Here is a 25,884-nt window from a genome sequence, read left to right as displayed (position 1 = left end):
ATCCATAATATACATTTCAATTAAATGTTAAATACATATTTTGTATAGTACAAACCCATATTGCACAATTCAAATAGATGTTACATAATACAGAAATAAATAAAATATTTTCATTAGGAAAATTACATCAGGTTAAGTCGGTAAGTAGTAGTTTTTTTTTTTTTAGGTAATTACAATGAGGTAATTTTTTAGTCATTGGTCGAATATGTCCCAAGGGATGTAAAACTTTAGGAGGTAGTGACAGACAACAAAGTTTGGAAAGTTAGGAAGAAAGTGTGGTAGAATTAGGTTGGATGAGAGGAAGAGCATTTCCATTGTGAAGTAAGGTGCGAGTGCAGTGAGTTTTTAAATGAGGAGAGACTGCTGGTGATGCGGATGGGAGAAGGGAGAGAGTTCCAGAGGCATGCAAGAAAGAAGGACATCAATTGATTCCCAGCAGGATGTGTTGGTTTATGCAATTTAATTAGGTTTTGGGAATTGGATCTTAGGAGTCTATCTGGTTATGCATTTTAAAGGTATTTGCTAGGGAGGGGCAGAGAGATGGGCTATGAATGAGTTTGTTTGCTTGGATGAGCTGGGTATATGTGAGGATGTTTGGTAATTCTAGCCAATTTAGTTGGTGAAGGGAATTACAGTGGTGAGAAGAGGCTCTATGACCTGCCGCAAATTTGGATATTTTGTTATAACAAGATGAGAGTTTTGTTTTGAGGGAAGATTGTAGGCTGGTTAGGATAGATTCACCATATAAAAGGAATGGGATGGGGTATGTATTAGCTAATGTAATCCTGGTGGTGGGAGAGATAAACCGACTGTGGTGGTAAAGCATACCTATTTTTTTATGTTTTTTTTTTATATTTGCTTATAGATGCTTATCAAATTTTAGTTGATTGTCAATGATAATTCCTAGTAATTTTGTGTCAGAGACTAGTTATAGGGGGCTATTATTATTGCTGGTAATTATGAAGGATTGTTTGTCTAGGGAAGAGGTTTTGGATGATTTCAATAACATAAGTTTTGTTTTGGTTGCGTTAAGGGCTAGATGGTTGTTGAGCATCCACTGTTCAGTGGAAGAGAAGGCGGCTTGTGTTAGATTGTTAAGAGTTGTGATGGAAGGGGGGGGACAGATTATAGTGGAATCATCGGCATATTGGATGAGACTGGAGTTAGGAATGGCTTGGAAGAAATCATTTATGAATATGTTGAATAGTAGGGGGCCTAGAATGAAACCTTGAGGGATGCCTGTGGATGTATTAAGGAAGGGTGAGGTAGCTTTTTTCCATTTAACTGCTTGCTGCCTGTTTGTGAGATAACTTGAGAAGCACTGGGTAGAGGAAGGGGATAGGTTAAGTTTAGAGAGTCTGGTAAGAAGGAAGTTGTGGGAAATAGTGTCAAATGCCTTAGAGAGCTTGAGGAAAAGAGTGGATACAAAGTGGCCAGAGTCACAGGCTTTGTTGATTGTTTCTAGGAAGGAGAGGAGGGCAGTGGAGGTACTATGACCTGGTCTAAAGCCATATTGTGTGGGGGTAAGAAGCTGATTATAGATGAGGTAGGGTAGGAGTTGTTGGTGTACACACTTTTCAAGTAGTTTAGAAATAGGGGGTAGGATGGCGATAGGGCGAAAGTTTGGGATGTCATTATTATTGCCACCTTTATGGAGAGGAATAATAAAGGCCTTATTCCAGAGCTGGGAGAACTGGCTTTCTGAGATAGACCAGTTAATTAGTATGCTGATAGGGAGAGCAATGGCTTCTGCGGCTACTTTTAGGAAGTAGGAGGGAATTTCAACAGGGGCATTGGAACCAGGTTTTAATTTTAGGAGAATGTTTTTTTTTATGGTGGATATAGAGACGGGATTGATAGAGAAAGGTGGAAGTTGGGGGCAAGGGATGCTACGGGAGGAAAAGAGTTGGGAGCACGCTGAGGAGGGGTTGTAGAGGTGTTGGTGAAGGATGATGTTAGCTTGCTTATGGACTCTATGAAGAAAGAGTTAAATTGGGTGGCGAAATCCATGTCAGAGGCATGACATACAAATTTAATTTTCCCCAACCCTTCCACTCTTGTGCTGTTCTGTTCTGCAACTCTTAGGTTATTAACCCATTTTTCCATCTTACCATTACAGTTTGTAACATCTAGTCCAAGTCCAACAAATATTGGAGAGCCACATTCTGCCTCTCAGTAGTCATCTTGAGATTAGTGCTTCTGTTTTGCTCCTGATGAGAAAAAGAGCATGATAACTGCTTCATAGGTGCCAGATTGAAATCTGTGCTTATATTTTGCTCCTGCCAAGAGAAGGAGTAGAGTGCATTGATTCCTGACTATTTCTGGTTGAGCACTGGGTGTTTGTGTTGGATCTTCCTGATTTGGCTGTTGCTATTCAAGGCATCTACTAGAGAAAGGATAGAACGAGCCTATAGACCCTTCCATCATCAAGGGCAAGACTGGATCCCCAAAGGGCCTATGGCCTGCTTCTCACCTTGGGATTGTTGCTATTGTTTTGCTTCTGCTGAGAGAAGAAGGAAAGGAGCATTGTATCCCAAAAGCTTGAAGTTGTGGTGAGACCAGCACTAGTAGTAGCCAGGCAGAAGCCAGTCAGGCAAATCCCCTCTTTTCATCATTCTTGACAAAGCTAATTCTTTCTCTTCAGTAAATGCTGCTTGATCAACTACTGTCTAACCAACTTCGGACTATCTCCCTAAATACTTCATCCATAAATCATCAGGGTCTACTTATTAGTTTCTTCTCAAGTGTTTGCCAGTGCCCTTTAGAGAAGCAGACACCTTGAGTTTACATTTTTCTGTAAAAGCACCTTTCAAATTTCACCAATACCTAGTTGCATACAGGGTAACTGTTTTGCAGCGATAAGTACTGCACCCATAGTTACAAACGAGATAGACATTCCTGACATTACTTTATATTTCCATGTTTAGTCAATAAAAAAAGGTCTCTTGCCATGGATATGAACTTTTCCACTATCTCTGTTACCAGCTCGTCGGATATGGGCATCCAGAGGCAATGTGGAATTGCCTCATGTTTACTGACAACCAGCTAATTCTCAAACAAACTGATATGGTATGTGAGAGATGTATTTACACATTGCAACTGGAGGCAAAGCTCTCATATCAGTACTATACATGTTGCTCCCATCATACACCATTCAAAGCACTTAAATGTAACATTTCCAAACCCCAACAACCTCCTAGATGAAGTACACATAACAAACACCCTCAGCAACCCCAAATGCTCTCTTTCAAAATAACACCCACACCACCACATACACCCACATTTCATTGAACCTCTACTTCTAAACCCATAAGACAAGCCACTGCACAATCCACCAGTCTAGTCATTGGAGACTCCACTGTGAGAAACACTGATGTCCCTCTCATCAGGCTGAATAAGGAGAAAGTCAGAGGCAGTTGCTTATCAAGGGCCAGGATCAGCCACATTATGCATGCACTCAGGTCATTGGACCACAAGTGCCAGTATGACTCAGTCATAGTCCATGTGGGTATAAATGACCTGAGACATACCTCCCTCGACTATATAAAGGCAGACATCATGAAGCTCTCAGAAGATGTGCCCCAGACTGGTATTGACCCTAGCACTGAGCAGCATTTTACCTTCTCCAAGGATGATGCTACACTATGAACAGAAGATGACTGACTTTAATAATTGGCTTATTTTCTGGTGTCAGTTTAAGGAGGTACAATATTTGACAACATGGAAGCCAATGGTCAACAGACTATGCTGACTTGATCGGGACTGTCTGCACCTCTCCCCTCTAGACTTTTGAATATTGGCTAAAACATCGTCCTTCCTATAGTGCTTTTTAGGCAATGCCAAACTGAAAGTGCATTTGGCATAGCAAATAAAAAACAAGAAAATCTAAAGGTGTTACTACTCAGTTCTCAGAGTTTAAACAAACACTCCACTCCCTACAAGCAGTCATCACCCTACAGAATGTTGATGTTTGTGCGGTCACTCAGACACAGTTTAAAGCCATGGAGAGCACACAGGCAGTGCAAGGCTATAACGCCTTCCATACATTTAGACCAGCTACTACACAGACAAGGACTATAGGTATAGGTGTCTCGATTTATCAGATATAAATATACCTCAAGGCTGGTCAAACAGGACAATGCACTTGAGCTTCTCCATGTTCAAATTACCATAGGCAAAATCCCATGCCACTTCTTTGCAAGCTAGAGGTTGCCCTCTATGACCCAGGAAACCCATAACATGTATTTAAACTTATTGGAAACACTCACCATCCAACACAGTATCATATTCGTGGGTCACTGTAATTACCCCACTATTAACTGGGAATCATAAATGAAAATAAACATGCAGGAACAGAGATTCCCGGATTTTGTAAACACAAACTTCCTGGACTAAATTGTCAGTACACTGACCAGGAATGCAAACAACCTGGATCTGGTCCTCACTAATATGGGAGAGTGCTGCAGATACCCCTAGTGTAATGTCATTTCTGGTAAGAACAGACCACAGCAGGATATAAGCACTCTCTTCAAACTAAGCCAACAACATAGAGGACACTTAAAGTCTACCAAAGCCAAATTTGAGGTTAATATGGCCTCCCAGTTCAAGAACAACCACAAGGCATTCTTTAGCTATGTCTGCAACCTCAAAGACAGTACACAATTGTGTGCAGAGCTCCATAAAGCCACCTATATTGAGCCAGAAGATATAGAAAACCTACTGGCCAACAAATTCAACTCCATCTTTTCCCCTCTCTTGTCCCTTCAACCTCTCCTTAGGAAATACCATCAGCTATAACTACCCACACTATCACTAAGAAACAGGTTGTTAATCCTGTCTCTAAGACCAAGAACACTGCATCAGTGAGCCCAGACAATATCCCAGGATGCTTTTTAAATAGCATGAAACATGATCTATCAGGCCCTCTGGAATTACTGTTTAACTGTAGCCTCCAAACAGGCTTCATGCCTCATGAATGGAGAAAAGCAATAGTCAACCCTCTGCACAACCCACTTTGGTTTCATCAAGGGCAGGTCAGCAATACTTAACCTGGCAGGCTTCTTTTTGAAGGTCACCAAAGCAATGGAAGAAGGCAAAGTGGTTCGCACTGCCTACCTTGACCTGACCAAAGCATTTGACACAATACCCCACTTGGACAATGTTGACACACTCAAGGCATTTGGTATAAACTCTTATGTCACCTGGTGGATCACCAGCTAGCTCACAGTCAGGGTCCAGGAAGTTAGAAATAGGAAATCCACATCTATAAGGAGTCTCAAGCAGAGTCGCTCAGGGATCAATACTGGGACCGCTCCTTTTTGGCATTTACTTCTCTGAAGTCAAGGTCAGTGTCAATGACTTTTGGCTGACTAAATTTGCAGTTGATTGCAAATTAGGAGCAGTCATAGAATACCCAACTGACACAAATGTTCTCTAGAAAGGGCTGACAGTCAAATAACTGATGTTAGAGCCATGGACTAAAACAAAATGCCAAGAAATGCATAATAGTATCCTTCAGAAGTCATCCACCCCAATAACTATCATATTGACAATGCACACCTAAAAGCTGACCCAGTAGTTATTGACTTGGGGACACAGGTAGACAGTAATCTAGTCTTTGACTGTCATGTGTCTGCACTAGTGAGGAAATAATTCTATGTTGTGCAACATATAAACAAAGATATGGTATCTAGATCCAAGGAGGTCATTGTTCCACTGTATTCAGCTTTCATCAGACCTATCATTGAGTAGAATACACCCTTTGGTATGTACCTAACCAGGCACATTCAACAATTGGAATATCTACAGGGGTAACTCACTAAAAGAATACAGGGCATATGTAACAAGTCTTGTCATCACCTCAAGGCCCTATGCCTGTATTCTGTCTCATACAAGCTTTTGAGAGGAAATCTATGCCTGGCATACAATGCATTGTCAGACCCCACCCTGATGGATCAAACAGCACCCAAATTACCCATTCTAAACACTTAAACCTGCTAGAGAGACTGGTATGTATCCCAGACACTACCCCTTCTCTTGAACAGGCTCCTCATCAGTATGAAGCAGAGTTCTTTGCTTACTCAATTCAAGTATAACTTGGACATCTGGATGGGGAACAGGAAATTAATCCCAGGTTTGGTGCCTATGTCTGTAATAGACACAGGCAGCCTGTAAATGGTTCATATCCACAGCTCCTGCTTGTAAATGTTTCATCTCCCAAACCCTGCTGGCTAGGCTTAAAAAGGCTCTTGTGATTGTTAGACTGTTACATACCTATGAACTTATAAGAATAAACACATCTGTACTTTACCTGTGCTAACTTCAGAAACTCCCATCTGTTTAACCTAATATTAACAAGGTCAGGATTTGACCTCCCTAAATTCTGCTGTATAAATTAGTCATTGTGCATTTAGCCTACATACTTCCACTGATATCGTTGCACTTTTTCTTAGGTTTGTCCTGACGTGTTAAAATTATTTCTATGATGAGTGGATGAAAACAAATTCATAATCAGAACCCCTGAACTGAATTTGCCAAATACATCTTACTGAAAAATATTTTTTAAAGTATTTTTTTACAGGAGAGCATGCCCCCTATACCCCTGATGTCTCCATCCCAACTTATATATACTATCTCTATGGCATACCAACTCAAAAAAGGGGGAAATTTCCCCAGAAAGTGAATCAATATTAGCACACCTCACTGACAGTGATTTCCTGTGGAAGAACTGTGATCATCAGTGAGTTGAAGCTCAAGAATTCAAACTTTGTCCAGCAGTAGGGTAACCATTAAAATTATGTGTTTTTGCAACTGTTGTTTCTCTCTGTGAAAAACGCTGCTAATATTTTTTTATTTCCCAGATCTCATGGTCAGTGATCCTTAAATAACTCACATCCTTGAAACCAGATATTCATAATCTGAATTTCATTAAATAACATTCACTGTTTTTTTTTTTTCAGGTAGCCATATAACTAAGTTATGTACACATACTGTGCATGTTATGAAAATCATATACACATACTATGCATGCTATAAAATTGGTAAAAGGAAGCATATTAAACTGAGCATTAAAATAACCATATTTTCTCTTGATAGAATTCCAACAGAAGCTTGCTGTGCCCTAGTATTAATATATATTTATTAACCATAGGTTCATAGGTTAGTTCTAGGCTAACTGCCCTTGTGGGCTATTTTAAGCCTAGCCGGTTACCCCATGTGAGAATCAAACCCTGCACCTTGTGTCTGTAAGGTAAACATCTTAACCATTATGCCAACCTCCCACCCAGGTAGGCTCAATAGACACACAGTCCCATTCCAGAAACAACCTGGAAGCAATGTCTGATGATGTGACTTGTTCAATGTCACACAGTGCATAAATGAGAACTGAGGGAATCAAACCCCTCTCCAGAGGAATTACAGCTCACAGCCATAACCCTCTGTATTAACTGCCATACTCATTGTTTATGCCCTTACCTTCAAGAAAAGAAAGCAATTAAGTCTGTTTCATTGAATTAATCAGTGCCTAGATAGCGTCACTATAAAATAAAACTACAACAATTTTAAGTGCCTCACACTTTCTAAATAACCATTTCCCTTGATGTACAGACATTAAAAATATCGGGTCTAAATTAAAAGCTGAAAGAGGTGTTTTAGTGAATGCCTCTTCATCGACACAATGAACGAATGCACTAAATTGCAATCATTCAGAACAGCCCTTGCCATGACCCCACCTTGTCTTCCTTCCCTGTATGTACCCTCAAAAGGTCCATACTTAGTACCTCATTACACCTCTCTCTCCAATGTGTCTACTATGCATTTGCATAATTTTATACAAACAAAAAAAAATTATTGTTGACCTATTGAACTATATCAATGTAAAATTATGCTACTAAGCTTCTTTTTAATGCAACTTTAACTTTATACATGTAACCCAACATATGTGAATCTTTTTGCTATAACTGTTATTATATCAATATTGTTTAAAACTGTACTTGTTTAAAAACGTACTACTGGAGCTTTACTCCTCGGGTCTCCACTGAAAATGGGCCACAAGCCCAGTTGGACAAATGTCAATAAATAAATAAACAGCGATTTCTTTCCCTGGTAAAGAAATCACTTGCCCTTAAACTACGAACACACCACTTCAACCAAAACTAAGTGGGAGTCTTCGCCCACCACCACCACCCCCAATGTGGGGGGCTGTGCCCCCCCACACTCCCCTAACTAAATATACCAACTCCGACATCGCACTACAGTAGATAAAATGGCAAACTAAAACAGAAGGCCAAGCAATTTCTTTCCCAGGGAAAGAAATCGCTGTTTGAACGATCGCAGTTTAGTGCGTTCATTCATTATGTGTCGATGAAGAAGCATTTGCTAAAATATCTCTTCATGATTTTAATATAGACCCAAAATATCACTCATGCCATTTAATTTCGCCTGATGCATCACATTTAATTCTGCACGTAGTCCTACTTCTATTTGTCTAGTGATGTTTCAAGGCGTCTTCATTATTTTTCTCAAACTCGTTTTTTTAAACAAGAAGCATCTTTATTAATTTATCACTTATGACACAGGCAATCATACATTTATATAAGTGAAAACAAACCATATTGACATATTTTTAGTTGCAAACATTATACATCCCTTATAACCTATCCAGTCATTGTCAGGCAAGCATTACATAGCTTATTAAAATCCTGCCTTCTTTTAATCCTCATTCCTCATCCAAAATGTTATTCTGCATGTATATGATAGAAACTCAAATTTTCTTGTCCTGTAACTGGATTAACTTTTCTCCCTTTAATCAGTTAATTAGTTAGTCCTTTTTCCAATAAAAGATTTGAGAATTGCCGATAATACATTCCTAAAGTCATGTAGGAAATATGAATATGAAATCTGCATTTAAAATGTAATCCTATATAATTTCAGGAAAATATATATATTTGTGAAAATTCACACATGCATACAAGTAAAGCGACCCGGATACATTTATAATATACTGATTACCATTGGATGCATTTATGATATACTGATTACCATCAGTCTGAAGCAATTGCCAGGTCTTGTTGTTTACCACCCTCTACATGAATGAAGATTTCCACATGTCTACGCATAATGTTGCCCTTGTTGAAATCCTTTAGCAAAACTCATGTTAATTTCATTTTATAAACTGTGGGATAAGCATGAAAATATTACCTGTAGTTTCTTGACACAAAATCAATTATTTTACTTGAACTTTCTATAAAATACAAAACACCCAATCCCTTATGTGTCCATTTAACAGTTAGTAGTTAGCAAGGAATCAAACCTTGAATCTTCTCATTTTATATAACCTGAATTTTTAATTGATTTTTACTATAAACACAAAAAAAAATGTAATTTTAAATATTTCAGCTATATAACAGCTCACCCTGATTTACCTGCTGAAACTCTTAACTAATAATGGAAACAACAGATATTTCTTCCTGTTTAGGGTAGAATCTAGAACAGTAGTGACCTTTTCACATTTAGTCATATTGTGTCAAACTATGACTCCTTTTTACTCTTCTCAGAAATCAGTGAAGCTTTTTTTCATATTTTGCATTTAGTTATTTTTCACAAAGCTTTGAAGCTCTGTTTGCGTCATCTTTATCTCTCCATCCTTGGAAAGCATTTTAGAAGGTAACCTTGCTTGACAGCAAACACATTTGAACAAACATGTCCCTCATGTAATACTGATCGATTAAATCTATCTCTGATTCTAGTAATGCTATTTATTATTTAGCTGTAGCAAAACAGCTTAGCAGTAACCACTGGTGTAGTTTTTAAAGCTTGTAGGAAAAAAACTCTGTCACAGTCTTTTCTACACTAGGATATATAGTTTGATTTGTACATCCACATGTGAAGTCTGCACGATCGTAGTATGCACTCATTACTTATTTTCAGGTAGGCTGGCTGTGCCTTATCGAACAGCAAACACGGAGCCTCATAATACCTGGCATGCAGGATGTTTGAGACATCACTGTTCTGTGCACTCTTGCCCAGGTTGGGTGTACATGGGACTGGGGGGATTGAGGGAGAAGGCCATAGGGTTGGTTATTGGGGACCACAGGATGCATGGCAATATAATGTGCATGCATCACCCAATCATTTGTCCATGTCAGTGATGCTTTTAAAAGGCATGTCCCCTGATATTTGTGCCGTACCTATGTCATGTACCCTGTTGCATGACAAAACATCTTATTTTCTTTAGTAAGTGCCTGTTGATAGCTTTGTATGCTGGAAGCGTTTTGCTTCTCTGCCTGTGAAACAGTACAAAGACATCATAAACATGTTGGGCTGCGTAAATGGTTCCACTGTCCAAAGTCTAAATGTCATGTCTTGGACTCTGTCCCTAACAGCATTTCCGTGGCCTATAACATCCACACTAATGCTGTGGTCTCACTCTATCCTCCTCATATTGGGCTATGGGGACAGGAACACTGCATATTTGCACTCACATTATACAATTGTGACATTTGGAATTAAGTACCTAGGTGGACCCTGTCATACCTGGTATAGTAGCATATCTCACAGCTGTGTAGCACATCAGCAGGTATCAGTATGAGTGGTCAGCTGAAACATTCAAAGTATCAATGTCTTTCTTTATTCTGTCCTTCCCCTTCTCTTTTTCACTATCCTTTTTTTTAATGTTATGCATTTTTCCAGCTGTCTAAGTTAACAACTTTTCTACTTTTCGACTTTTCTCCGGTTTGATTCTCGGCTGGGGTACCTTCTGTGTGGAGTTTGCATTTTCTCCCTGCATTTGCATGGGTTTCCTCCAGGTACTCCAGTTTCCTCCCATATTCTAAAGACATGCTTCTGGAGCATTTCTCCCCGGGCCTCTGCTGAAAACAGGATCTGTGGAACCTAGTCAGACTTTCCCGGTCAACAAATGTTAAATAAAAATAAATAAACAATTTCTTCAGCATTTGCCATGGCTGTGCCAGTGGTGTGACACTAGTATCTACCCCACCATCATCCCCAGCTTTCTTCTGTTACCACACATTCTGCCTCCAGACCTATATCCCCATCCACTGCAGTGAGGATAACCTGGTGGTGTCCAAAGTGGCCTCTAATAGTTCCTTACTGGAGGAGAGTGTTGTTATTCCCTCCAGTGACTATGCCAGGAAGGTTATAATTTGTCACCTGATGAGAGCTGACAGAACTGATAAGGAATGTTCATAGGTTCATAGGTGTGTGCTAGGCCAATGGCCCTGGAGTCTTTACAAGCCTAGCCCATAGAAGTGCCCTGGCATCATGGTGCCATTAGTTCCCGGTGCCTGTATCAAGTAGAGCTACTGGAGTGATCCCCATCCACTCATCAAGATTTGTCTTGAAAAGGCCCAGTGAGGTGCTCTGCTTGACATGTATGTGAAGTCTGTTCCAGAGCATGGGCTGTCTCTGGGTTATGAATCTGTCCCTCCAGCATGTTCTGTTGATTGTTGTAATGAGGTTGAGGTCCCTGGAGCGTGTGGTGCGGAGGGACTGGGATTTCTTTAGGTGTAACATTTCTAACAGGGCTGGGTCAGACATGGCTTTGTAAGTCAAGTAGAGATTGCTTCTTAACAGATGATATGAGACAGAGAAAAGCTGGAGTTTTTTGAGTCTGTCCATGTAGGGTATGTGTTTAAGGCCTAGGATCCTCTTTGTAAGGTACTTTTGTGGTCTTTCCAGCTGTTGCAGATGTTTAGTGAGGTACATGCCAAATGGGGCATTATACTCGATGACTGGTCTAATGAGGGAAGAGTAGAGAGAGATGATGACCTCTTTCTTCCTGGATGCAAAATCTTTGGTAATGAGATGTGCCACATAGAAGGACTTTCTGACCACAGTTGAAATGTGATGGCCAAAGGAGAAGTTGCTGTCAAACTGTGTCTCCAGAGTTTTTCCACAAGGGAATGATGACGCATTTTTTAGCATTCAACTTAAGGCCATGGTTTTGACATCAGTCATTGGTCTCAGTGAGACCTTTCTGTAGGATGTCTACATCACTTGGAGAGTTAATAATGGGTCCCCGCTTGCAATTGTCTGAGAACTTGGTCAGCCAGAGTCCCTCTGTGTTGGCCTGGACTTCTGAGAAGTAGATGCCAAACAGGAGAGGACCCAGGACCGATCCCTGTGGGACTCCACTCATGACTGGTCATCAGTCTGACTTGGAGTCTGCTACTTTCACACTGTGGGTTCTATCTGTGAGCCAGTTTGCAGCCCACCTAGTACTATAGGGGTTGATGCCTAGTTTGGTGAGTCTATCAATAATTTCTGAGTGGGGAATGGTATCAAAGGCCTTGGCCCGATTGAGGTAGGCTGTATGAACTGCCTTGCCCTCATCCACAGCTCTGGTGACTGACTCAGAGAAGTCAACCAGGTTGAGCAAGCATGATCTATCCTTCACAAAACCAAATTGCATGGGATCCAGAGTTTGGAGATTCCCTATATCCTTGTTAATTAAGTCCATGATGATGTGCACCATAGCCTTACATATCAGACTCATCAGGGTAATGGAGCAATAATTCCTAGGTCTGTAGCCGCTCCCCCTTGATGGAGAGGGATGACTGTAGCAGTGTGCCATTCTGTAGGGACAATGTCTGAGGTGAGGCTGTGATTGAACAGAGCACACATGTATGGTGCCAGTTCACTTTGTAGTTCATGTAAAGACAGCCAGGGATATTGTCGGGTCCCATGGAAGCTGTATTCTTGGCCTTGGAAAATGCAGCTTTAACCTGTGCTGCAGTAATGCTGAGTGCCTGAGATTCTTCAGGTATTGTGATTGGTCCTTTAGGTGGGAAAGAGGGGTAAAGTTGGCACTGAATCTGTCAGCCAGTATGTTGGCAATATCTTTTGTCTCATTATAGGAGCTACCATTGTGCAGTAACTCAGAGCAAATCTGGGTATTGCTGTAGAGATTCTTGATATAACTGTAGAAGCCTTTGTGGTTGTTTTAGTGTCTGCTGCAATTCTGCCTTCATAGCTAGCTTTAGAGGTAGTGGATGAGTGTCTTAAATCCTGTATTGGCTGCACTGAGAGCCTTCTTATGTGACTTACTGATAATTACCAACATCTGCTGTAACATTGTCACTTGCACCCAGTACTTCTTACTATAGTTCACTACTTTGCTTTTTGTCTGTACCTACATGGCCATTTACATTCACTATCACATTCCATATTGATGTTGACAAAACAATTCTGATAAAAAGCTATTAATTCCATAGATTATACATGACATCTCTTTTGAATATGTTTCCAACTTGCAATTTACATGTATACAGTAATATCTGGCAGCCTGGCACTATATTTAGTTGCTTCTTGCCATCCCTATTTGAACTCATGACACATTTCCCATCACTGTTTGCTTCAGTATAAACACTCATGAAACAAAAAGACTAAATACATTTTAAACCCCTAACCCCTTTTACCTCGCAGCAAAAATAGAAAACTCTACATGCTTTCTATAAAGGAAATTTTCTTCCCCATATAAAAGCAGTTGCTACCAAATTGATAGTTACACTCACAGTCAGTCTTTATTTTAATATTACAGTTAACCATGCTGAAGGGTATGTTAGAACCTGTGCTCCTGTCTGTCCTTATTTTACCTCTGTTTCTCTCCAGATGTGAAAAAAACAGCACTATTGCTTTCAGTAAATATTAACTTTTAGCATTAAGAAAAAATGCAAACTACTCATTGAATAAAATACTGTTATATTTAATGCATTAAGTACTATGGCTGCTAGGGAGGCAACTACTTTTATAACTATTCACTTCTTTCAGTTTCAAACTGCTTGCCAGTTTCCCTTTGAAAGTCAGTTATGTTGTACCTTGCACATTTCACTCAGAATACACTGTTCATACCATTTCTGATTAATTCCAAAATTGAAGACCCTGACATCAGAAGGAGTGTAACCCACACCAATACTTTGCGTTCTAATGACTACTTCCCAATATTTACCTAACACAGTACATAATTCACCAAATGATACAGTGAGGTACTGCCACACTCAATTCAGTAGTAGCCCAAAAGCCACATAACATCTTGTCATAATCATTAAAGTTGGAGCAAAGGAAGAGTACACCTGTAACAATGCTTCATAGTCTCAATGTACACTTCACTATATTTATCAAACTCTGTACCAGAACCACTAGAAAATTCAGCTTAGTTCCAAAGCATTTCTAGCACTGGTGATTCAAAAAACAAGTTTCATCTCACCAAATAAACACATTTGTGAAGATGGAGACTCTCAGAATAAAAAGCAATCCACAAACTGGTAAAGTCATGCCAAATTTAATATACATATGCATAAAAAATCACAGACACATAAAAACTAAGCACTGTCATCCCTTGCATCCTGGGTCTCCATCAGAGTTAGTAACACAATGCGCCATTTCCTTTTATAATTTTTTACCCTTCTCCCTTGCTAATCTGCCACACATTTAAAGTCATACCATCTATATAAAATACTGTAATATATTTCCTTGAAAAAATAGGTGTTTAAAACTTGAATTCATATAGTACCACAACTAAAAACCTAACTGATCTAATACTGTAAAGATTTCATTTTTAAAATGCATGCTAATGGCACAGTAATTTAATCTGTAGGGGCCAGGTGCATTGGTGTTTAATTGCCACTGCAGTTCTTTTAACTCTGATCTGATTATCCATGGTTCCCCTTTTCATCTGCTTTAATAGCATCTCTAACAAAGAAATTAAATGCATGATCCCTGTATATGTTTCCATAATGTATTATTTTGTTCATTCACCCTGATATCACAAAGGTGTTCATGATTTTTTTCCTTTAATGCTCTCTCAGTTTTACCTATGTAGTAACAAGGGCAATTCCTGCATTGAGCTATGTAAACCACTGTTTGGGTGTAACAACTAAAATACTTGGAGCAATTAACTCTACCTATACCCATGACTCTTATAAACTCACCCTCCTCTATGTGGGGACAGAGTTTCCATCTACTACGCTTATATGTTCCCATTTTGTATTGCCTCTGTTGAGTCTGTTCCCATTCCTTTCAATATAGTTCTTCACACCAATCTTTTTTATAAATAATGCAAGGGGCATTACCCAATTTCCTCTGATCTATACCACTAAGGTCAAAGAGTTTCCAGTTTCTGCAAATAATACCTCTAATGTTTTCAGCATCACTATTATAGGTAAGAAAACAAACCCGCCTATACAGGTTTAAGTGTGTTTTGGCCTCAGCTGCCGCTTTGTTGGTCCCAAATTCTTTTTTCTGTCCCAGTAATGGCATATAAAAACATTAGCCCTGTTGTTGTACTCTTCTATAAAAATCTGGTCCAGAAGACTTACTAGATAACCTGTATTTATTAACCTATGTCTTAGTTTTATACTTTCCTTACACAATGTGTCAATAGTTGATGTCATATGGTCGAACCTTACCAGTTGGCCTTTTAGCAAAGCTTTCTTCTGAAATAGTGTGGCAACTATTGAAATGTAGCAATGCATGCAGGCGGGTTTTCTGTATATATTAGAAACAAACCTTTTGTGCTCAGTATCCTTTCTAACTTCTACATCCAATTAATGTAGAATATCATAGGATTTTTCCTGATTAATTGTTTGCACCTGCAGACTTGTTGTCTCCAAATAAAAGAAAAAAATAAGGATAACGGTTCAGAATGTCAGATCCTAGCTGCAGCTAACTTAGCAAAATTTAGCAAAAATAAATAAAAGCCTTTTTCCAGAGTGGGAAAACAGTCTCATTAAACATTTTAGTAGTGAGTGAATGCTCTTGTCTGATTCCAGAATGACAACTGAGCAGCTTAAATAGTGTAATTCCAGGAGGCACCAGGTAAGCCTAGGTAGAGATAGTTTGGCTGGTGGAAAAAATAAGCCACCCTTTCTATAGTCAATGGAAGGGGGCTATGCCTGAAGTCTCCATGTTACCCTAAAGTCTTATATCATTTTACATTTTATCAGTGTTAGGTATCTCTCATAAACAGTACATGACAGTACATGGCAGAAGTGTTAAAACACCAAACTTAAAAAAAAAATAAAATAGAACAAATAAGGACAGTAGTCTATCAAACAAATAGAACAAATAAGGGCAGTAGTCTGTCAAACAGTACAAACTCATAAATGCTTTCACACCCTTAGACCTCCTCATGTCCATCTCAAACATACATTACAGTTCAGTTGTATATGTATAATGCAGATTTACCGTAAATATATATATATATATATATATATATATATATATATATATATATCTACACACACATACATGTGTGTGTGTGTGTGTGTGTGTGTGTGTGTGTGTGTGTGTGTGTGTGTGGGTGGGTGTGTGTGTGTGTGTGTGTGTGTGTGTGTGTGTGTGTGTGTAGTTGTGCCCATTGTCAGGATCTCATAGCTTTACAATTTGCTATGCCTTTTCCATGGGGCTCATGGTACTGAAAGTGTGCAGTGAAACTAAAAAATCCTTTGTTTTCTGAAATAATGCAGTGATGCAAAGAATCCCAACCCAGAAATATTCTAAATTGCAGCAGGCAAGACACACAAATGCAATCAGATCTTGGTGAGTCTTTTCCATAGAGTGGGATGAAGTTATCACCTTCAAGTCTTTTTGTATCAGGTGAAAATGGCCACAAAGCAGACTGGAAACCTTTGCAGACTTATAAGTAGTTTTTATAGATAGCATAAGGAGCATAACAAAAAAAAACATTTATCTGATATTTTGAAACACTGAAATACAAGAAATGCAAAGAAAAACAGATCTTGGTGGCCGTTTCCCAGACACTGGGGGCTGGATAGGATAATTATGACATTCAGATCTTTTTGTTGAGTACAGAATGGCCATTAAGGAAATCCAAGACTTTTTGCCACCTTCCTTACATATGAAAAGAGCAGATTTTAAATCGTTCATATAATATTTTGAAACATTATTTCAAAGCATCCAGTTTAAATAACTTTCAAAATGTTTGAAATATAAAACAGATTATTCAGATAATTCAGTATTATATATGGGACACATAAATCAAGCTTACCATAACCCACAACAATACTATGTAAAAAGGTAATGGAAATTTTACATTAAACAGGTATGGTAAGTATTAAAAAAAAAAGGCTGTGACCCAGAATTTTCAACAAGGTACATAGTAAATTGAGACCGTTTTTTTAAAACATGTAATCTATGATTGAATGTCCTTAGCTTTGCAGCAAAGTTAGTAGAAGGCTTTATGGTGTAACTTTCTCAGAGCCAGGATCGTTCTGGAGTTCATCCCTACCTCGTTGCAGGCATTGAGTTTTATCGGCCTTTTTAGCTTTTCACTAGCTTAGCTTATACCTTCCAGTGGGCCCATCTTTAAGATGTCCAGAATATGGAACTTTAAGCAGATATGTTCAGGGAAGTCTGTGCAGTGCTTTGCCAATGGATTTGTAAGTCTTTTAAGCTGTATGTCAAAGAGGTGATGTGCAAGCCTTCTCTTGAATTTACTGATTGCCTTCCCTACATAAAAGGGACTGAACGTATTACACTGGGCTCTGTATATCATAAACTCAGTATTACAATCACCTCTTAAGGTGCTCCACATTCTCTTCTTTAGCACAGGGCTTAATTTTTCCACCAGCCAAACCATTTCTTCCAAGGCAGACCTGATACTTCCCCATGAAATGATACTATTTAAGTTTCTCAGTTGTCAATTTGGAGTCAGACAAGAACACTCATCCATTATTAAATAAAGATCTGCTTAAACCCTTAACTAGAATATTTTTTCTTCTGGAAAGAGGCCTTTGTTAAGTTAGCTATGGCCAGGAATCGATATTCTGAATGGTTATCCTTATTCTTAACCTTTTACTTTGTCCAGCAGACTGTTGAGGCTACAGGGTGGGATACACCAGTGCTTCACAGATTTCACTGTATTTTTTTCAAATAAAAGCATTTGGCAATGAAAATAAAGACAGCTACAAACTTCACAAATGCAAGAAAAAACTGTTGTAGATGTTCATCATTCCTACTGCTGCAGTAGCTTTATCGCTATGAGTCGTGTCTTAACCCATGTTGCATTTGTTTTACTTGATTTATTTATTTGTTTTATTAAAGTACTCTGCCACTTGCCAACACATTTCTTTTTTATTTAATTTGTTTTTATGTGCTTCTGGTGACTGTTGGGATATTTTTTTTTTTTATAATACAACCATCCAGCCTCCAAAAGCTCTAACCTCCTACCCTATCTTCATTCTAATTGCTTATTGACCAGCCTTATGGAGGGAAAATCAGGAATCGGAGTAAAACATAACTGTCAACTCTCCAAATGTTCATAGAATGTCCAGACTTTTGCCTCATATTTTTGGTCCACTCCTCATAAAATTTGTTGTTTTCTGGCAAATAACTGAGGGCTGAAGTCAGTAAATGGCATTTGATTTTAAGGGTTCATTTCCTTCAGAAAATGCATGCTAACACAAATCCTGTTATTCTAGGAACCTTCTAAGTTTATAAGAGCAATATTTAAAATATGTCCGTATTTTGGCCCCTTGTCCTGCCATCATTGTAGGCTTGGTCCAGATTTGTTAAACTAAGAGGTTGACAGGTATGGAGTGAAAAATCAAGTACTTTTCTTGCTACCTGATGAAGAAACAGATGAGAGGTTACAGAGGAGCAGCAGACAGCCTTCAGCTTCTATTCTGTCAGATAAGAATCTTTCCACACATAATATTGTGACTTAAAAATGCTATTTATTTTACTTGGGCCTTTTAGTGGTACTGCCCTTAAAGAAACCTAGTATATTTGAATATAAGATACTTGCTGTCAGAGACCACCATTTTTATCTGTGACTAATTTGGGGGCTATTTTAGTGAGAAAATATACTGCTTGTGTAAAAGTTATGAATTTCTTGAAAAATTATTTCATATCAGTAAGTTATTTGGGCGGGAACTTCTGCAGGGTATGTTAGTGCTTGTGTTCACTGTGTGTTAACTTACCTGCCATTTTTTTCTGTCAGAGTAAAATTTATCTGAAGGGGTTTCTGACATGATTTTAGTAAACTGGTTAAGCACTGCAATGTTTAAAAGAGAAGATGTATGCATGAGCTCTGGAACATTATTTAACAGCCTACCTTCTGACCATTCTGTTCCAGTGAAGCTTACTGCATCTGAAGCATCCTCCTGAATCGCAGCATAGATACCTCCCCTGCTGCTGCTGGTCTGACGTCTGCTGTTTCTAGAAAGAAAAAAAAGCAACATAGCAAAGAGCCCATACTGACTCTGCAGGCTCAGTCAATGCCTCAGCTGATGATGGGTGACTCTGCAATGGCCAATAATAATTCTTCAGATCAGTCACTTATCTGTCTGGCTTCTGGTGTGGTGCTTTCAGCCACCATGAACTGGGGAGTCAACGTTATCCTCTTCTGCTATTCCAGTGTATAAACCAGGCATGAGAGAACAATCTTTTCTAGGGCAAAACGACACACTGAGGGAATACTACACAATGTAGCCAGGGAAGGACACCATTTGATGGGACAGAAGTACCTTCTTTAAGTCAGCCATTAGTGATGCTTTCAGTTCTCTGCTTTGCCCTTTGGGTTATCTATAGTGCCAATGTTTTTACAAAGTGCCTAGCTCCAGTCATAACTCATTGCAGACTGAATGTCAATCATATATGTCATTATTTAGCTGACTTACTCATCTTTCCAGAGTCTTTTTTTCAGATGTCAAAGAGTCATTACAATGGGTTTCTTCTCTTCCAACCAGTCTGAAGTTCCAGATAAATGTTCAGAAATCCTCCTTGACCCTGTCATACATGATTGTCTCTCTGGGATGTCTTATATAACCCTGCAGCAAAAGCCCTTTTCAATAGATGAGAAGGTGAATCTTTATCTGAAAGATTTCCTGAGTTTCGCAAATCAGGCTCAGGCTGCATCAGACAGCATCTCAGGATCCTGGGGTTTAATACATTAAGGAACTCACTACATGATTTCTACATCAACGTGAGGAAATCCTCTGCTTCTGAACAAGCAGTGGGCATTAGACCAGGGCAGGATTTTTTGTACATAATCTGAAAAAGTAATCACAGAGAGAAAATTCTTAAAACAGGATACTGTCCTCCTCTCAAAAGGAAATTACCACTAAGTGACCAAAAATCACACTCTTAGAAATGGTCAATAAAATGTTCCTACCCTTTCCACACACAAATTCAAACTAGCCATAGGCGAGAAAGCCTTCTCAAGAGCAGGGTCTGCACTGTGGAACTACAGTATCTATCTAAGGATAGTACTTGAATTGGTATATTAGAAGAATGTAAAACACTTTGAAATCCTCTCTCTTTGAAGACGCCAAACACTGATGCTTTCAGGATACTGGTAAAGAGACAAAATTTCACTCAAATCCCTTGTATATGAATAAGTGTATATAAGTAGATGTGTTTATTCTTATTGATATACTTTCTTGTTTGTCGTGTTTTCATACTATGATAATTTTCCTTTTAACTCAACTTAATCTGTACTTTGCTTGAATTGCCATATCTACTGTAAGTTTTGTTAACATTGTACCCTGGTTGTGACTGAAAGGGGTCAAATGACCAGCCTAACTAGCTGGTCAACACATTGAAATAAATACATTTTCATGATTCCTCTTGCTAGGTTGCACACGAGAAAGATTCAGTGACTTCTAAAAATGCATGAACTCAACATTTGTATCCCCTGGAATTTCAGATTCCAATCTTAGGCTTTGTAAACAAAGGAATTGCACTGGTGGAGACTAGAGATGCAAGTAAATTCAGGTCTACCCTTTTCTCTTCTACCTGCAACACAGTCTGTAACTACAGACACCTCAGAATTTACATGGGGGACATTTTCAGTAACAGTAAAGGTTCAAGGCCTGTAAGATTCTTCAGACATACCAAAGCACATAAATGTCAAAGAGATGTTGGTTTTGATCCATGCCTTAAAACCTCTTCATCATCTGCGGTTCCCAGGACCTCTTTAGATGATCACAGAAAACACCACAGTGATATGGTATTTACGTACATAAACAAACAAAGGTACAGTGTTGTGCTCTCTGTGAGGCTGGCTACGATGGCTTGAGAGGTAGCTCTTCAGCACTCCTTAATCCTCCAAGCATCTTACATTCCATCAAAGCAAAACATAGTGGAAAATAATCTGAGAAGGACCAGGATAGACACTCATGAATGGAAACTGAATGATGTGTTGTACAAGAATGATTCCATTTGTGAGGAACACCTCAAATAGATCTGTTTGCCTCCTTTCAAAACAGACAACTGAACAAATTCTGCTCCAGGACTGCTAGCAAGCAAACATAGAAAACAGATGAAATTCCGTTCTCAGGGGCAGGAATATTCTTTTATAAATTCCCACACTCTCCAAAAATAGTTGTGGTAACTCCCTTTTCATCCTGGCAACCTAGGTTCTCCCTTCTTATGGAATTACCCAAAGGCACTTACCACAAGTTTTCTCGCAAACTGGACCTGCTCACACAAGAAAGGGGGATTGATTCACCCCATTCTCAAAGTTTTCAAATAACTACTTGGAAGAGTCAATTTTAATTCCTTTTAAGTATGTTTTTTTCAGAGAATGTGCAACAGATAGTAAAGGAGGGAAAAAGCCTGCTACTAGAAAATCTTATATTGACAATTAGAAAAGATTTTCTTGTTGGATAATAACCAGGGCCCTATCAGGGATTACACACCACTGTGCTCAAATATTTGTATGAGTTACTAGCCTCTGGCCTCTCTTACCCCTCTAGCAAGATACACCTTGCAGCTATTTCAGCATGTCTGCTCATGCATCCTCTGCTTTCTTCTATGTTTTAGTGGGTGAATCTTATTTAGTCTTTCATTGAGATAAGGTTTTATTAAGAACAAATCAATCATTCATGACCAAGGTTGTTCCAGAGTTCACTTTGAATCAGCCCATCAATCTCCCTGTTTTCTATCTAGATCCAGATAACCAGGTAGAAAGCACTCCACATACCCTGACCATGCATGGGCAGCTCAAGTACTATCTTGATAGAACTAAGTCCTTTAGAAAAGTTGGTCATGTTTTTTTGTTTCTTATGTTGGGACAAAGAAAGAACTCATGTCAAAATAGACTATTTCCAGATTGTTGTCCTCAACTATTGCCTTTTGCTATTCCCACACTGGCAAACCACTTTCAGATAGTATCATGGTGCACTCTGCATAGAACCTTGTTCTCTTTGATGGCATATTGGAAAAGGCTGGAATCTAGAAGTATTACAGAGGAAGCTACATGGACCTCTGTACGTGCCTTTACAAGGCATTAAAAACTGGATTCCTTTTCTAGATCCAGGACAGGCTTTGCTAGAGACATTCTCCAGGGCTCATAAATCCATATCCTTCCTCCTCTCAGGTTGGACAGGCTTTGGTAATCAGCCCATATAGCCTAAAGGTATATTGTGTAGTTCAGCATGAGTATGCTCTGTGTTAACTTTTGTGCAAGAAAGTCCTGAAGATTCTTCATTCTGACTCCTGACTTTCCCTCCACATGACTGTCCAGTCAGAATTCAGACTGCTGAGTTTTGCTCCATATGGGTGTCCAGTCAGCAGTCAGAGTAAAGGTGTGGGAAGGAACCAGAACTTTTAGAAGCTGACCAGTTATAATAGCCTAAAGGATACTACAGCAGTGAAAACTTTTGAACATGTACTGATATGGATAAGTGCAACTTACACAACTGTCCGATTTCACTCAGAACACTCTAAGACCTTTGATGATTAATTGCTTGTGTGGTCCTTGACTTCAACTAAAAGCTATTGCTAATTGGAAAAATAAAGAGGCTAATGATTTTTTACAAATGCAGGAAATAGTTACACGTTTTATGCTTTTCATAATTTTGTTTTGTCTTTCAAGACTATATGCATAAAAAATCCTTGAAAATAGCTTAAACTAATGACCTTAGTCTAGATATCCACCTCTATAAAATAGGAATTTAACACTTCATTCTATGCCTAATATGATCAATACATGTTTACATTCCTCAGAAGCCCAAGACCACAACAGTATATTAACTTTAAATGTCTTTCCAGTCTTCCTTTTTGTGTCACTGTATAAAGCCTGGATATATCAGAATTAAGAAAAGGTACTTTATTACATTAATATTGCTAGCATAAACAGCAGTCGCTGATAAAACTCCCTTACCTCCCATTTAAAATATCTTTGACTGCATACTATACATAAATGTTTTGTACTATAACATGCAACTTATGCCTTGAATTTTTGTACAAATAACAATAATATTTTTTACTTACATTTACTTATTCACTTTTTTCAGTATTCTTTTAAACATTAATGGCTTAATGTGTGTGTTTGTTGGGGGTATTATTTAGAGTCTTCTCACCAGTTTAACATAGTCAACAAACTTCCAGTCTTTTTCTACCACTTTTTCTTGCAGAACCACTGTTCATGTGTCTAGACTACATTTAATGGAAGTGATAATTTACAGTTCTCCAATTTGTTCATTAATTTCACAATGTGGTCAGACTTCTTTCTCATTCTCTCAACCTCTCAGCATGGGTTTCTGATTCAAGATTCTCGTAATTCTTCTGGCCAGGTCTTGACTATTTTCTTTCAGTCATACATTATTCTGTGGAAGAGTTGAAAAAGTTTCACTAATAAAGTTTCTGTGTGGGCTTTGTTATTGTCAGAAGAATGATAAGCAAAAATGGAAGGTAATGCTACTCAATGCTAGAAGTCTAAATCTCAAAATGCACTCACGCGACGCACTCCTTAAAATGGAGAACTTCGATATCTGTGCAGTGACTGAGACCTGGTTCAAGGCTCCAGAGAGCACCCCTGTACTAACAGGCTATAACTCATACCACACTTTTCGACCATATAACCTAGACCAAAACACCAAAGGCAGAGGTGTGTCCATATTCATTAAGGATATCCACAACTCCAGGCTAGTTGCTCAGCATAATGCATCCGAGATTATCCAAGTGCAACTAACTCTGGGCAAAACTGCAATCCAAATTGTAGCTTGCTACAGATCCCCCACCATGCCCCAGGATTCCCACTCCTCTTTTCTTGATCTACTGGAAAATATAAGGGTTCAACCAAACACCCTAATAATGGGTGACTCCAACTACCCCACCATTAACTGGGAAAACTACTCGTGTACCAACTCCTTAGCTTAACGCTTTCTGGAATTCATAAACTCCAATGCCCTGGATCAACTTATCCACACCCCAACCAGAGGCAACAATATCCTAGACCTAGTCATTACCAACATGAGTGACCGGTGTTCCACACCTGAAGTCAACTCCTCATTGGTCTGATCCGACTATAAGCTAATCACCCTTGATATCCACATCCCACCCCCACCCCCCATTAAGGAAACCACGGTAAAGAATTTCTCCAAAGCCAACTTCATGCTTCTTAAGACAGAAGTGGTGAACTTCATGACACCCATGCAGATGGACAATACAGTTACAACTGCTGAATCCTACACAAATGCACTCTATAAGCCCTTACACGAGTGTATGGATCGTGCTATCCCAAACAGAACCAAGACACTATCCTCCAAAAAAGGAAGCCAATCTGGTGTTCCCCTGCCATAAACAAACTGTACAAAAGAAGGAAGAAACTGTTGCAAAAGAGAGTAAAATCCCATGAGTGGAGGAGTTCCCTGGTCAGCCTCAGTAAGAAGCTGAGATCCCTTATAAGATCCTCTAAAGCTAGTTACAAAAACAAAATCACCACTAATTCTAAGGAAAACCACAAAGCATTCTATAGCTATGTCATGAATCTCGATGGAAACACCCACATCTGCTCTGAGTTACAGCACAACGGCACGAAAATTACAGAACCAACTGATATTGCCAACATTCAGGCAGATAGGTTCAGTGCTAACTTTACCCCACCCCCCCACCCCACCCCCTAAAGGGCTAATATCTATTCAGGAAGAATGCAGAGTCCCTGTAAACACAACTACGCAGGTAAAAGCTGCACTCTCTAAAGCCAAAAACACAGCATCTATGGGACTGGACAACATCCCAGGCTGCATTTTACACAAACTTCAGAATGAACTGACTCCCTACTTAAGCACCATGTTCAATAATAGCCTTGCATCAGGCTTTGTGCCCACTGAGTGGCACACAGCAACAGTTATCCCACTCCACAAAGGGGGAGCCACCATTGATACCGGGAACTATTGACCTATTAGCCTGACGAGCCTGGTCTGCAAGGCCATGGAACGCATCATCATGGAACTCATAAACAAAGACATTGGTAACCTCCAAACTCTGGATCCCACCCAGTTCAGGTTTGTGAAAGGCAGATCATGCCTCCTGAACATGATCGACTTCTTTGAGGCAGTCACCAAAGCCGTAGATGAGGGTAAGGTGGTTCACACAGCCTATCTTGACCTCGCCAAGGCTTTCAACACCATCCCGCATTCTGGAATTATAGCTAAACTCACTAAACTAGGTATAAATCCCTACGTCACAAGATAGGTTGCCAACTGGCTCACTGACAGAACCCACACTGTAAAAGTTGCAGACTCCAAATCTGACCTCAAACCAGTGACAAGTGGAGTACCACAGGGTTCAGTCCTGGGACCTCTCCTGTTTGGTATCTACTTCTCTGAAGTACAGGCTAACACAGAAGGCCTCTGGCTAGTGAAGTTCACAGATGACTGCAAACTAGGAGCCATAGTCAAGTCCCCAAACAATGTGGACATCCTACAGAAGGGCCTCGCTGAGACAGATGCCTGATGTCAGAGCCATGGCCTCAAGCTCAGTGCCAAAAAGTGCAGTGTCATTCCCTTTGGTAAATACTCTGTACCCATGAACTACCACATAGGCTACAATCTACTTAACACCGAATGTGAGACCTTGGGACCCAGGTGGACAATAGTCTCTCCTTTGATAGTCACA

The 25,884-nt window shown here is 39.3% G+C and overlaps 1 protein-coding gene across 1 annotated transcript in view; it reads left to right on the top strand.

Moving 5' to 3' along the window:
- The window catches only part of LOC122797794 (cubilin-like), a 2,156,354-nt gene that overhangs the window by 1,558,559 nt on the left and 571,911 nt on the right, over nucleotides 1–25,884 (top strand). Inside the window, 1 exon segment of the mRNA XM_044066315.1 lies at nucleotides 19,503–19,514. Coding sequence (XP_043922250.1) covers nucleotides 19,503–19,514 — 12 coding nt within the window.

This window comes from Protopterus annectens, chromosome 3.part1 (genome assembly GCF_019279795.1).
Source record: "Protopterus annectens isolate FY-2018-M chromosome 3.part1, PAN1.0, whole genome shotgun sequence".
Taxonomy (NCBI): Eukaryota; Metazoa; Chordata; order Ceratodontiformes; family Protopteridae; genus Protopterus; species Protopterus annectens.
Note: the sequence above shows the minus strand (reverse complement) of the source record. Positions and strands in the feature narration are given on the sequence as shown.